Source organism: Gadus morhua, chromosome 14 (genome assembly GCF_902167405.1).
Source record: "Gadus morhua chromosome 14, gadMor3.0, whole genome shotgun sequence".
Taxonomy (NCBI): domain Eukaryota; kingdom Metazoa; phylum Chordata; class Actinopteri; order Gadiformes; family Gadidae; genus Gadus; species Gadus morhua.
The window spans coordinates 21,089,519-21,101,331 of record NC_044061.1 but is presented as its reverse complement, the minus strand read 5'-3'; the positions used below and the strand labels follow the sequence as shown (position 1 = coordinate 21,101,331).

At 42.9% G+C, this 11,813-nt stretch overlaps 1 protein-coding gene and 1 long non-coding RNA gene across 2 annotated transcripts in view; one reads left to right on the top strand and one right to left on the bottom strand.

The window, feature by feature from the left end:
• The first annotated feature begins 1,009 nt into the window (after positions 1–1,009).
• LOC115558194 (alpha-2Db adrenergic receptor-like) lies at positions 1,010–4,617 on the top strand. Its single transcript, XM_030376080.1, has 2 exons — positions 1,010–1,364; positions 3,222–4,617. Exons 1-2 carry the CDS (start codon positions 1,053–1,055, stop codon positions 4,419–4,421), a joined length of 1,512 nt encoding a protein of 503 aa, XP_030231940.1. The 5' UTR covers positions 1,010–1,052; the 3' UTR covers positions 4,422–4,617.
• A 2,392-nt stretch (positions 4,618–7,009) lies between these two features.
• LOC115558199 (uncharacterized) overlaps positions 7,010–11,813 on the bottom strand; it is a 10,306-nt gene continuing 5,502 nt past the window's right edge. Inside the window, exon 3 of the long non-coding RNA XR_003979303.1 lies at positions 7,010–9,789. This is a non-coding gene — a long non-coding RNA (uncharacterized LOC115558199). The remainder of the gene's footprint in view (positions 9,790–11,813) is intronic.

Genomic DNA, 11,813 nt, shown 5'->3' with positions numbered 1-11,813 from the left:
AACGCTTGCTGAGCTTCTTCTTTCCCTCTATTTCACTTCTGATTCCTCATCCACCTCTTTACTCTCTCTCCACTCCTCCTTCTCCTCCTCTTCCTCCTCAACTCCTCTGTCTCCCCTGTGCTCCACTATGACCGACTCTTCTTTCCACTCCTACTCACTCATGTGTTGCTCCTGCTCCTTCTTTCATACCATCCGCCTCTCTCCCACTCTCATCTCCACTCCTTGCACACTCTCCTTTCATCTCTCTCTCTCACTCTCTCTCTGCCTCTCTCTCTCTCTCTCTTGCTCTCTCTCTCCCCCCCCCCCCCTCTCTCTCTCTCTCTCGCTCGCTCTGTTCCAGCCGTGGAGAAGCAGAAGCATCAGCAGTAACAGCAGCAGTGTCATCCAGCCACTGAGCTGGCTGTGCATGGAGCTGGAGACCTCTTTTGCTTCCCTTCTTCTCAATATTTGCTCATGTTTTCCTTCCCTCCGCCAAACTCGCATTCCTCGTCCTCCTCTGAGCCATCCCCCTCGGACTCTGGTTTATTTAAAAAAATATTCCAACCTCTTCATTGTCTATTTTATTATGTTTTTTTCCTTGAACGGAATTTGTCTGCTCGAAAGACCTCTACCAAGTTTAAATTGTTGTCTTTGTAGTGGACATCATTTTCGATTTTTATCTCTTTCATTATATTTTTCAATTTTTATTTCAAGCCCATCATTTCAATTTTTTGGTCTAAGACAGCACAACTACTGAGGTGACCTGGTCTTTTTTTGGGATTAACATGACACTCTTGGCAGTAAGGTAACTATATACATCTTTCTAACTTAAACAAATATGCATTCATATATTTCATGAACCTATTACTAACCTATTACCTACAACTACACGGTGCATTGTTGGCTTAATTTATTTGTGACTGTGTGTCTAACCTGATTGCAATATCCCTAATATAGTAATTTGACATACTTTCTTTTCACAGGGATTGAGAGGATCACTACGCGTGGTAGGAGAGAAGGGGGGGGGGGGGGGGTGTTGTTATGTTGATCTTAACCAAGATGGAATAGCCAAGATGGACATTACAGCGATCGGGCCACCTTTCATGACAACGGTATCGGTGCAAAACTCTTCTTTGGAGGGCTTAAACCACACAGTCCCTTCGCCACAATATCCTGAACCGCCGCACTCCAGGTGGGCATCAACGGCAATCGTCTTGCTGGTCACGGTGATCATCCTGGGCACAGTGGTGGGCAATGTGTTGGTGGTGGTGGCCGTGATCACCAGCCGAGCTCTGCGTGCTCCCCAGAACCTGTTCCTAGTGTCCCTGGCGTCTGCAGACATCCTGGTGGCCACCTCGGTGATTCCCTTCTCCTTGGCCAATGAGGTGAGTTTTTTTTTTTTTTTGGGATTAACCTAAAAGGTATGTTTTCTTTTGTGTTGTAAAGGACGGGATGCCACAGATGATTAATCCATGGAAATGTTCTTCTTCTTCATTACCATTCAGTGATTTCTCTTTTGAAGTCAGGAGGTTGGGTTGTGGTTACGGTCTTGCAGGTGTTGCCAGATCGTCTTGCTTTTGGATATGCTGCCCGAAGTTTCCCCTCCTACGTTACATGCTTCATTCCCTGGCCTCTTTCTGCTCATGATTGGTTGTTATACTCCAGATTGAAAGATCATTTCAGGGTTTTTCAACCTTGACCCTATTTCCAAAAATCCTTTGATGCAATTTTTGAAAATGTTCCAGTGTTTAGAGAGAGCGCCTCGGCCTTAGCAGCCTATTCACAGCTTAGGGGTGCCAATAGTTCCATCGAGTATGTCCTCTAGAAGAGCTTGTTGTTGCCACTGACAGGCTCAAGAAGAGGTCTCGCTCTGAAATCTCATGTTCTGAAAAGATGAGCTGTTGCAAGCAATGTTCCTATTGTCATTGCAATCTCATTCCTCCTGCAAACTTTTAGAATATAACAAACAGACCCGATAAAACAACAAAGCAAAAAAGTTGTATTTTCTCCAAGTAACCTTTCCTTAACGTAATCAGACACTAACAATCTGAGCATAACAGGTTTCAAAAACCAGACACTGATGGAGGATGTATATTGACAGGTAGCTACTGGCCTTAAGGGATACATTGCAGCCGTGAACGGGTTGTATTGAGCGCACCCGTTCAATACTGGACCAATTAAAAATGAGGATTGTTGTCAACATACTCACTTATACCCAACATAATGGGGAATAGAGGTGTCCAGGTTGAAAAACACTGTCGTTTTCCTTTAGGCTTGTGCTCTATGCTTGATCAAATGTATTTTTCCTTGCTGCAGTGCACACTTAAGGTGCAGGAAATACCAAAAATTATAATTGTTAACGTTTTTTCAAATTGCAACCTTAAATAAATTCCATGAAACTATCTAATAAAATTGATATCCACAAATTCCACCATACTCTTGTGTGTATTCATATTCATATTCACTGTGTGCCCAAAGTACCTCTGAGACTAACTAATTTCTAGTTTATTATAGCTGCTTTTCATTTCACTTTCATTTTCGATGTCTGGACGTCATTATTGTAAAACTTCCATTAAATGTTGACAAATTAGCCTTTTTTATGCAGCCATTCAACAACAATGCATGAGTGCTCCACGGTGCAATTTAATCACATATCCTGCTCCAAAATGTTGCCAAAATACATCATACAGCACACTATGTAATGTATTTGTAAGATGTCGGCAAAACCATTTCCGATGATGAATTTGCTTGATGAGTAGACAACTCGTTAACTCGCGTACGGGTTTGCACACTTCTCACACTGCCTGTGCATAATTAACAACATGTGCATTCTGTCCAGACCGTGATAAAGGATCAATAGAGCGGTGAATATGTTGCTTTGTGCCTAGTTTCTATGTATTTAAACAAAAGACTGTTACAGGCTTTTTCTCAGATCTGGCCTCTTTAGACCCGATTGTTCCTTTATACAGCCGGTCTGGATGGCAGCTCATCAATTCAGGTTATTGTATTCAATCTAGTGCTCAATTTAAACATTTATTGTTTGATATGATGATTCAGCCTCAATGTGAAATGTGTTTAGTTCAGCTACATTTTGAAGTCATCATTTTGGCCAAGAGATTCAAACCACTTCCTCACAGTGAATGTTTTACCTCCACCTTGCAGAGGAACCATAGGACCCCTGACTCCCAGATGGCGCCCTTGATGGCTAAAAGCATGACTAAAACGTTTTCTTGTCTTCCTAGGTCATGGGCTACTGGTTCTTTGGTCCCACCTGGTGCTCCTTCTACCTCGCTCTGGATGTTCTATTTTGCACCTCCTCCATTGTCCACCTGTGCGCCATCAGTCTCGACCGCTACTGGTCTGTCACCAAGGCCGTCAGCTACAACCGCAAGAGGACGCCCAAGCGCGTTAAGACCATGATCAGCGTCGTGTGGCTGATCTCCATCGTCATCTCATCGCCGCCCCTGCTCATGCACCATCAGGAGGAACCGGACAGGAGCCGGCCGGACGAAAAGGACACCCTGCAGCAGAAGTGTCTCCTCAACAACCAGACCTGGTACATCCTCTCCTCCTGCCTGGTGTCTTTCTTCGCCCCGGGGGTCATCATGATCCTGGTCTACTGCAAGATCTACCGCGTGGCCAAGCAGAGAGCCTCCACCGTGTTCGTGGCGAAGAACGGGATGGACCGGCGGCCGTCGCACTCGGAGACCTGCTTTGACCCCGCCAGCGGGAACTTCCAGGGGGGCGGCTCGGGCCTGGCCCGGTCCTGGTTTCAGACGGAGAGCCCGCGCGCCGTGTGCCGCCACAGCTCGGCCATCGGGGGCGGCCTCGGCGACGGCCACCGGCGCAGAGAGGTGGAGGACATAGAGCTGGAGGAGAAGAGCTGCAAGTCCGAGACCAAAACGTCCTCCTCCTCGTCCTTGTCTTATTTCGGCCCGTCCTGCGTGTTCTCCAGGAGAGCGAGCGGCAGGGCGGCGACGGAGGAGGAGGAGGAGGAGGAGGAGGCGGGGAGGGTTAAAGGGACGGCGAACACCCTCCAGCCCCCCCCGCCTCCTCACGCTCCCTCCTGCCCCTCCTTGTCATGGGTGTCGACGTCGGACCAGTGCTCCCACCACCTCCTCCTGCCCTCTCCGCTGCCTCCGCCGGGCGGCCACGTCTCCCTGTCCAAAACCAAAGTGGCTCAGATGAGGGAGAAGCGCTTCACCTTTGTGCTGGCTGTGGTGATGGGGGTCTTTGTCCTGTGCTGGTTCCCCTTCTTCTTCACCTACAGCCTCCATGCCGTGTGCAGGGAGAAGTGCCCGATCCCCGACACACTCTTCAACCTGTTCTTTTGGATTGGCTACTGCAACAGCTGCCTCAACCCAATCATATACACCATCTTCAACAGAGACTTCAGAAGGGCCTTCAAGAAGATTTTATGTCAGGCCCGTAAGGGAAAATAGGGAACTTTTACAAAGGGCTTGAATATTCCGAATATTCACCCCAGAGGCTTTCCATGCACACACACACACTAGGAAAATGAGTTATTTTTCACATGTCGCCCACTCGATGCACTTCCAAGTGACTGGTGTCTCAGTCCAACGTAAACAACTACAAAGTATGGGCCAAAGCTTTAATCCGTTATTTTCCTTGGGGACATTAAAGTGCTTTATATATATATATATATATATATATATATATATATATATATATATATATATATATATATATATATATATATATATATATATATATATAGGTATGTTTCTATGTATGTATGTGTATGATTACAATTATATATAATAATATATTATATATAATATAAAATATTACATTACATACTATATGTATTTATATATGTATGTATACAATTATATAATATGATATATTACATAGTAATGTATAACATATATTTATTTATTTATTTATATAATATATGTTGTATCTCTGTTATTATCCGTGTCTGTTGACAGCAGGCAGCTAGGGGGCAAAGACATTAAGAATTCATATCTGGCTAGCAGATGGGCTGAACTGCTGTAAACAAAACAAGGATGAGGAGGGAGAGAACATTCTTTATTAACAGGCTCATTGAGGGAGGATAATTATTATTTTATAATTATTCTCAACAGCTCAGGACAAATAAGCCCTTCAGATATGATAATGATAATAATTAAGATCATGGCTTTACCGGCTTCGCAAAGCAAAGCCAATTTTGGCTGTAGCAAAATTACAACAAGTTAGTTTTGTTTTTAACCTGGCTTGATCAGCTAAATGTTTTCTGTTTAATGTATGAAATAATAATTGTAACAAAAACTAAGTGTAAATGTATCTTTATGATCTACTTTCTTTTCCTGAACTGGTCAAGAAAAGAAAACAACAATACTGACGATCATTCATCACCTTCGTCCAAAAATGGACACCTCTTGTTGTGAACTGAGGCGTGGAGACAAGACTGCACTGTGTTGAGTGAGCTCAATCTGTTTACATTGTTTGAGTCCGGCAGCAGCCTAATAGCTCTCACCATGTGCCAAAATCCATTTGGTATCCAACAAGCACAATCACAGACTGTATGGCACCTGACAACGCACATGTCAGCCAATGGCCAAATATGGAATTGTTATACAGTATTCTGTGTGTTTTACATAAAGTGGGGGATTCTTTTTTTCCTTGAATTGAAATACAGAATGGAAGCAATACATGTGCATTGTCTAACAATATTGTAAATGTAAAAGTAGTTGTGAATATACTGTACCCAAATACCGTCCAACTTTATGTTTTGGGGGATGTTTTCAATGTAAGCCAAAAACATACAGTGGCAATGTATTTGGATAATTTATCAGCAGAAGCAAGTTGAACAGAGGTGTGTGGAAAATGCAAAAAGAGAGATAAAAGATTTATGAGAGCCTGATTGACAACAGCTAAAAATAAGTTGTTCAACATCCTGATATAAATCTTTCTCCCCGAGACAAATGACAATCAATGTGTTCAGAAAATTGGATTTTATCAACTATTTCGGAAACCAATAATCTGTCAGTAAATTTTTACCCTGTGAGAAATTAACATTTACTGAAATGTTATATTTGGGATGGAAGCCTGTATCTCGATGGACAGCATTCTCCCTTTATCCAAACCTATTCAACATACAGTATTGACACAGTGTAAACACACACAACCCTACATTCATTTCAACATTCTGCAGGCATTCTTCTGAATAAATATTCCTGGAACCAACTCAAAAGTTATATTCCAAATGCATCACCACCATATGGCCTTGGGCAGGCCCAGACGGACCTAGTGGCACTGCATCTATTACCACTCACACAACAATATGTCAGTCGAGTTCCATACAGGACTGACCAGGGAGTACTTGTTTTCAGCAGGGGTTTGCGGTAGCAACAAATCATCACCAAGCACTGATAAGTAATAAGGTATGATATTGATTGGTCTTGAACAGAGAAGAGAGAATAAACTAATATTACTGCTAGATGGGCCGTTGCCTGATAAGAATCATTGTCTGAAGTTTTGATTCAAGATCTTGTTATAGCATCCTTAAAAAACAATAGTCTTTCAAATATTTTTTTCTATAAGGTCTACCCATCTAGTTTCCGACTGATCTTGGATGTTTTGTGATTGATGATGTGATGATTTGTACAAATTCCATCTTGCTCGGCCTCCCTCACGCTCTCCAGTAAATCACAACAAAAAAACCCCATCTTGATTATTCTCCTCTTCCCAAAAGTGTCCCGAGCACATTCTTGCTTCCGTTTATTAAACTCGAGTGTCGCCCGGAAAAGAAAAGCTCTTTCAAGGGTTTTCTAAAATGGGAAGCCCTTCAACGAATGTTCCCTCTTGTTTAAACACACATTTTAAAGAGAAACGCATGCGTATGTATCTCCTGCCACACCTCTGAATGAAACCATCATGCAAAGCTCATACCCCATAGTCAAAATGAGCACACGCATATGCATCGCTGGTATGTGGATGTTCTTTTGGTGGGAAGCCAGGTTCCCCCAGACTAAACTACAGCACCTGGTGTCTTCTATCCATATGGTTTGGACACCCTGCATCCAGTACTATAGAGACATGGTTTCTAAAAATATATATTCTGTGTTTGTACATTACATGACGACAGCGGTGGGAGCTCTAATAGCAGAGGAGAAGTAGGTAATTGTGTAAACCATCCATATTTTTGTTATTTTCGCAGCTACCGGCTGCAGTCAGTCGTTTCACAAACTGATGCATGTAATGCAGTACTAGGCAGATAGAGATATGACAGATATTTCTGTTGTTATTTATTCATTCACGTAGATACAGTTCATAGAAATAATTATTATTCTCCAAAACTTGTTGCCTAGTTCCCGATGGAGAGGCAATTTCTGTCTAGACATTTATTCTTCATCACCTACGGCTATTTTCTCCAATTGTAACCACAGTTGTCTCTAAAGATGAATCAAAAACAAAAATCATTCAGTTCAAGTCGTTACAAAAGGTTCCAATACAATAGCTCATCACAGTTGCATTAGTACCTGGATGGATATTGTATAATCATAAACAATAGTTTCTTTATCTGTACTCCTACCCCATGTCCAATATAATTTATGTGCTTCTTATGTTGAAATGAGGGATGTCAACTCAGATGAAAACCACCATGTGATCATTCAGCAGCATTTGTTGTTTATTATGTTCTTGTGGTGGATTTGGACAAAACCAAAGATATCTGCCGCTCATTAACACCAATAATAATCAGCTATTCTATTTCTATTTCTATATTTTTTCTTCTATTTCTGATGCGTCTTATGACATCATCGCTTTATTGTTACAATTGAAGTGCGAGAGTTAATGCATCAAATGGAATGGGTATTCAGTGTTTGAGATTGAACAACAGAGTGGAGAGGAGCACAGATAAAGTGAAGACGCAGACTCTATTCTGACCACGGCTGCTTCGATATATTTCACTCATCTAACCTTTCATCTTGTGAACTTCATTCCTCTCACAAAAGAAAGAAATGATGCAAGGACAAATTATGATCAACCCAAGTAATGGTCTAATGATGAAGAAGACCAGACTATGTCTTCTGTTGTCTTGACCGAGGCCCAAATAACCATCCTCACGACCCTTAGTAATGAAATGCCTGATGAAACCCCCTGCACACTCTGACACTAGCTCTCCCTTCAGTCCTCCAACACATCTGCACTTCTGTGCACTCTAAGCGAAAAGTAATGTGGTTTGTTATCTCCCGGCCTAAGAAGAAGCAGAAGAGAGCCATTGAGACGTACTTGAAATACGAATGAAAGAACCTCCCTTCGGTGTCTGAAAGGGCCCTCTCCACACCTTCCATTCCTGTTTATTTCTCATTTTTATTTCTCTTCTTTGCCTGTCTGCCTGCCTTAGGAGTTTTTGTGCCGCCCTCTTGTCCGGCCAAATCCTAGCTTCTCACCTTAGGTTCTTTCACCCTACCCAATATGTATATGCTCAAAGCATTCCTGTTTAAATACAAACTATAGATGTGATATTTATGTATTTTATTGTAAAAAACAACGGTGCCATGCACAAAGAGTGCCAAAACCCTTATGGGTGTACAAGACTCCAAAAGTACAGTTTTTGGTGCAGTGGCCAGATATAAAATGTCCTTATTATATGTTATTTTACAGCTCGGTTTTCAATTAAATATTCTGCCTTCTCTCCGAAGCTTGGCAAATAAAATCTGCGACAAAAAAGTAGCAGCAGTTCTCTTCCCGAAGCATTACTCAAGATTTTTATAAACCCAATGTAATATTCAATTGATACAACCCCTTCCACACACAGTATTTAAGAGTGACGTAAAACATCTCAATATATTCCAAGACCTCCGATGTATTGGAAAGGGAATTAAAAATCATCTCCTCACCACACACACTAATTGCATCCACCACTGAAGTAAAACTAATTGGATCCTTTGTGGTGTGGTGGTCTCGTGCTAGGTATGACTCGGAGAGTGATAAATGTTCAACAACGTGGTTTATTCTAACAGAGACACAAGGTAAACGGGCTTGCGTTCTGGAGGTGGTTCATGAAGCATCTCCCATTCTGGAGGTGTCCCATGAGGCGTCTCTCGAACACAGGTAAACAAACAGTTATATAGGGAGTGGGCGGAGCGGTAAATAGGCCACGCCTACATGTTCTAATTTACCCAGGTAAACCTTGGTTCTGTCTGGGCTTAAACGGAAACTGCAAAGTGGCCATGTTTGTAGTCTTCAACTTATCTATAAAATCATTAAAAACTTATATGGTGCTATCCATTATGTGATGAAGAAACCATTCATAACAGTGGTTAGCTTGAAACATGTTATCAGAAATAGCATAGACTAAAATAATTTACATCACTGCTCCCATACGCTTTATATGTGAGCACCCACAGATGTCCGCTGAGCCCCGATCACCTGAATGACCAGTTAGCCAACACCCTGAATGGGAGTGGGAGTTCATCACAGCCCTAAGCTACCCATTGGGAGCCGGTCTCCTGAGGCCCATTGTCAAAACGGCTATGTAGGGCAACTCCTGCTGACAAACATAAATTCACCCAAGAAAATAAAAAAATGTGGCCACAGTGGCATGAATAAAGTTATGTGAATGTGTCCATAGATACCAGCCCTTTCCCTGTATTGTATCTACATAAACACTGCTCTCTGTTGGCCTACAGCTTGCATTTTGTTTTGCAAAATGGTTATGCATTTTATACATTGCGCAAAAAATGTGTTCCCATTATGTTTTGCAATGTAAATGATCTATCTGGTTCCGAGCTACACTATAGAGTGGCGAAGTCACGCTTCTTCCGGTAGAGCCCATGGGACCTATGAGAACGAAAAATAAGAATGAGTTTCAATGGAGAGAAAGTTATTATTTTCTGGTCCCAGTCTTTCTATCGACCTTCGACCAGCATCAGTTTGCTTATAAAGCAAACAGGTCGACAGCTGATGCAATCGCCACTGTCAACCACACTGCAGCGTGTCACCTGGACAAACAGGGGAATTATGTTAGGATGCTTTTGGTTGACTTTAGTTCGGCGTTTAACACAATCTTGCCGAACATTCCCATCAGGAAGCTGACTGACCTGGATTTCCCGGCCCCAACCTGTAAATGGATTTACAGCTTCCTGACGGACCGTCCACAGACAGTGAAGATGGGGACACAAACATCTTCCACCCTGACACTCAGCACAGGCTCCCCTCAGGGCTGTGTGTGTGCTGAGCCCCTTCCTGTATTCTCTTTAAACGCATGACTGCGTCCCCGCCCAACGCTCAAATGTCATCGTCAAATTTGCGGATGACGTGAGTCATGAGTGATGGCGGGTCTCATCTCCAACGGTGACGAGACGGCATCCAGGGAAGAAGTCCAGAGGCTCACAGCCTGGTGTTCAGCTAATAAGCTTTTGCTGAACACCAAGCAAAACCAAGGAGATGATGTTTGACTGGAGCAGGACAAGAGGTGTCCTCGCCCCACTGCAGATAGACGGGGTCTGCGTGGAGAGGGTCTCCTCCTTCAAGACCTAACCTGGCACACACCAACATGGCTGCTGTGTTCAGTAATGCTCAGCAGAGGCTATATTTTCTAAGACTGCTGAGAAAATGCCAGGTGGGGACAAAGCTGCTGCAGACCTTCTACCACTCTGCTGTTGAAAGTGTACCCCCCCCCCCCCCCCCCCCCCCCCCCCACACTCATATTTTATATTCGCATATTTATTAACTTATTGTTGCTTATTGTTGTTGTCTGTGTTTGCATTTTGCACTGCTTTATTTTGCACTGTGGGTGGTGAGCACCACCCCATGTACAAGTTTGCACAATGACAATAAAGTCTGAAATCTCAAATCTCAAATCTATATGTCCCGGATTACACATATGTTGTTTGTGGATTTAAATGATCATTTTTCATGTCAAGAGTTTGACAGTTTGACGGTTTATGGTGCGAACGTTCCGTTAAAGGCTGTAGAGAAAACACAATGAGAAAGACTACATGTCTCGTATGTGACGTCACGCTCCCTGCGACTGGCGTGGACAAGACGACAATGTCTAACTGAAACTCTCCACATGCCCCGACTTAAAATGCTTTTCCCCTCTTTCGATGCTTTTATCCTCCCCTTAGAAAAAAGCGGTGAAGTGGAGCAGAGAGATCGCCATGTCTGTACCAGTGTGGATACCGGATTGACTCGGCTGCCAAATCGACTCGGGGTCCTGCGCTTACAGATGACGTATCGACACTTGCCAACGGACAAAACCCGGAAGGGTTGTTTATAAACGGGGCTCAATCATGGACATAAAAAGAAGGCTCAATCTGTTTTGGTTTTGATTTCATTGAACGCAGCCCGTTCTTTCGCACAAACAAAGCCATTGGAAACACGTCTGAAAGCACTGATGAATGCATATGTAACCCAGTTCCTGTTAGGGAACCCGTTAAGTGAATGGAGTTAACCGATTCTTCTTTTATATATAACCCAAGTATAGGCAACAATAATTTGTACATAAGATTATTATTCATAGATTAGAAAACAAAAGGAGATCGTTAATACTTGGGAATAACATGGGAATGAATGAAACGCGCATGCGCATTTAAAAGACAGCGTTTCCAGGAAGTGCGTCATTATTGCACATCTAGGCCCCCGAGTTGATCTGGCAGCCGAGTCAATCCGACACCCACACCGGAGTTCCAAGTGCGGCTGGTGACGTATATCGTTCGTGTCGAGAGCCGCGAAGAGCTGTAGTTCACAAAGCGGCCTCACATAAAACCTAACATTATCAAACTTCTTCACGGAAATGTTTAGTTTTCTTGCATAAAAAATTATCATTTAAATCCACAAACAACACATGTGTAATCCAGGGC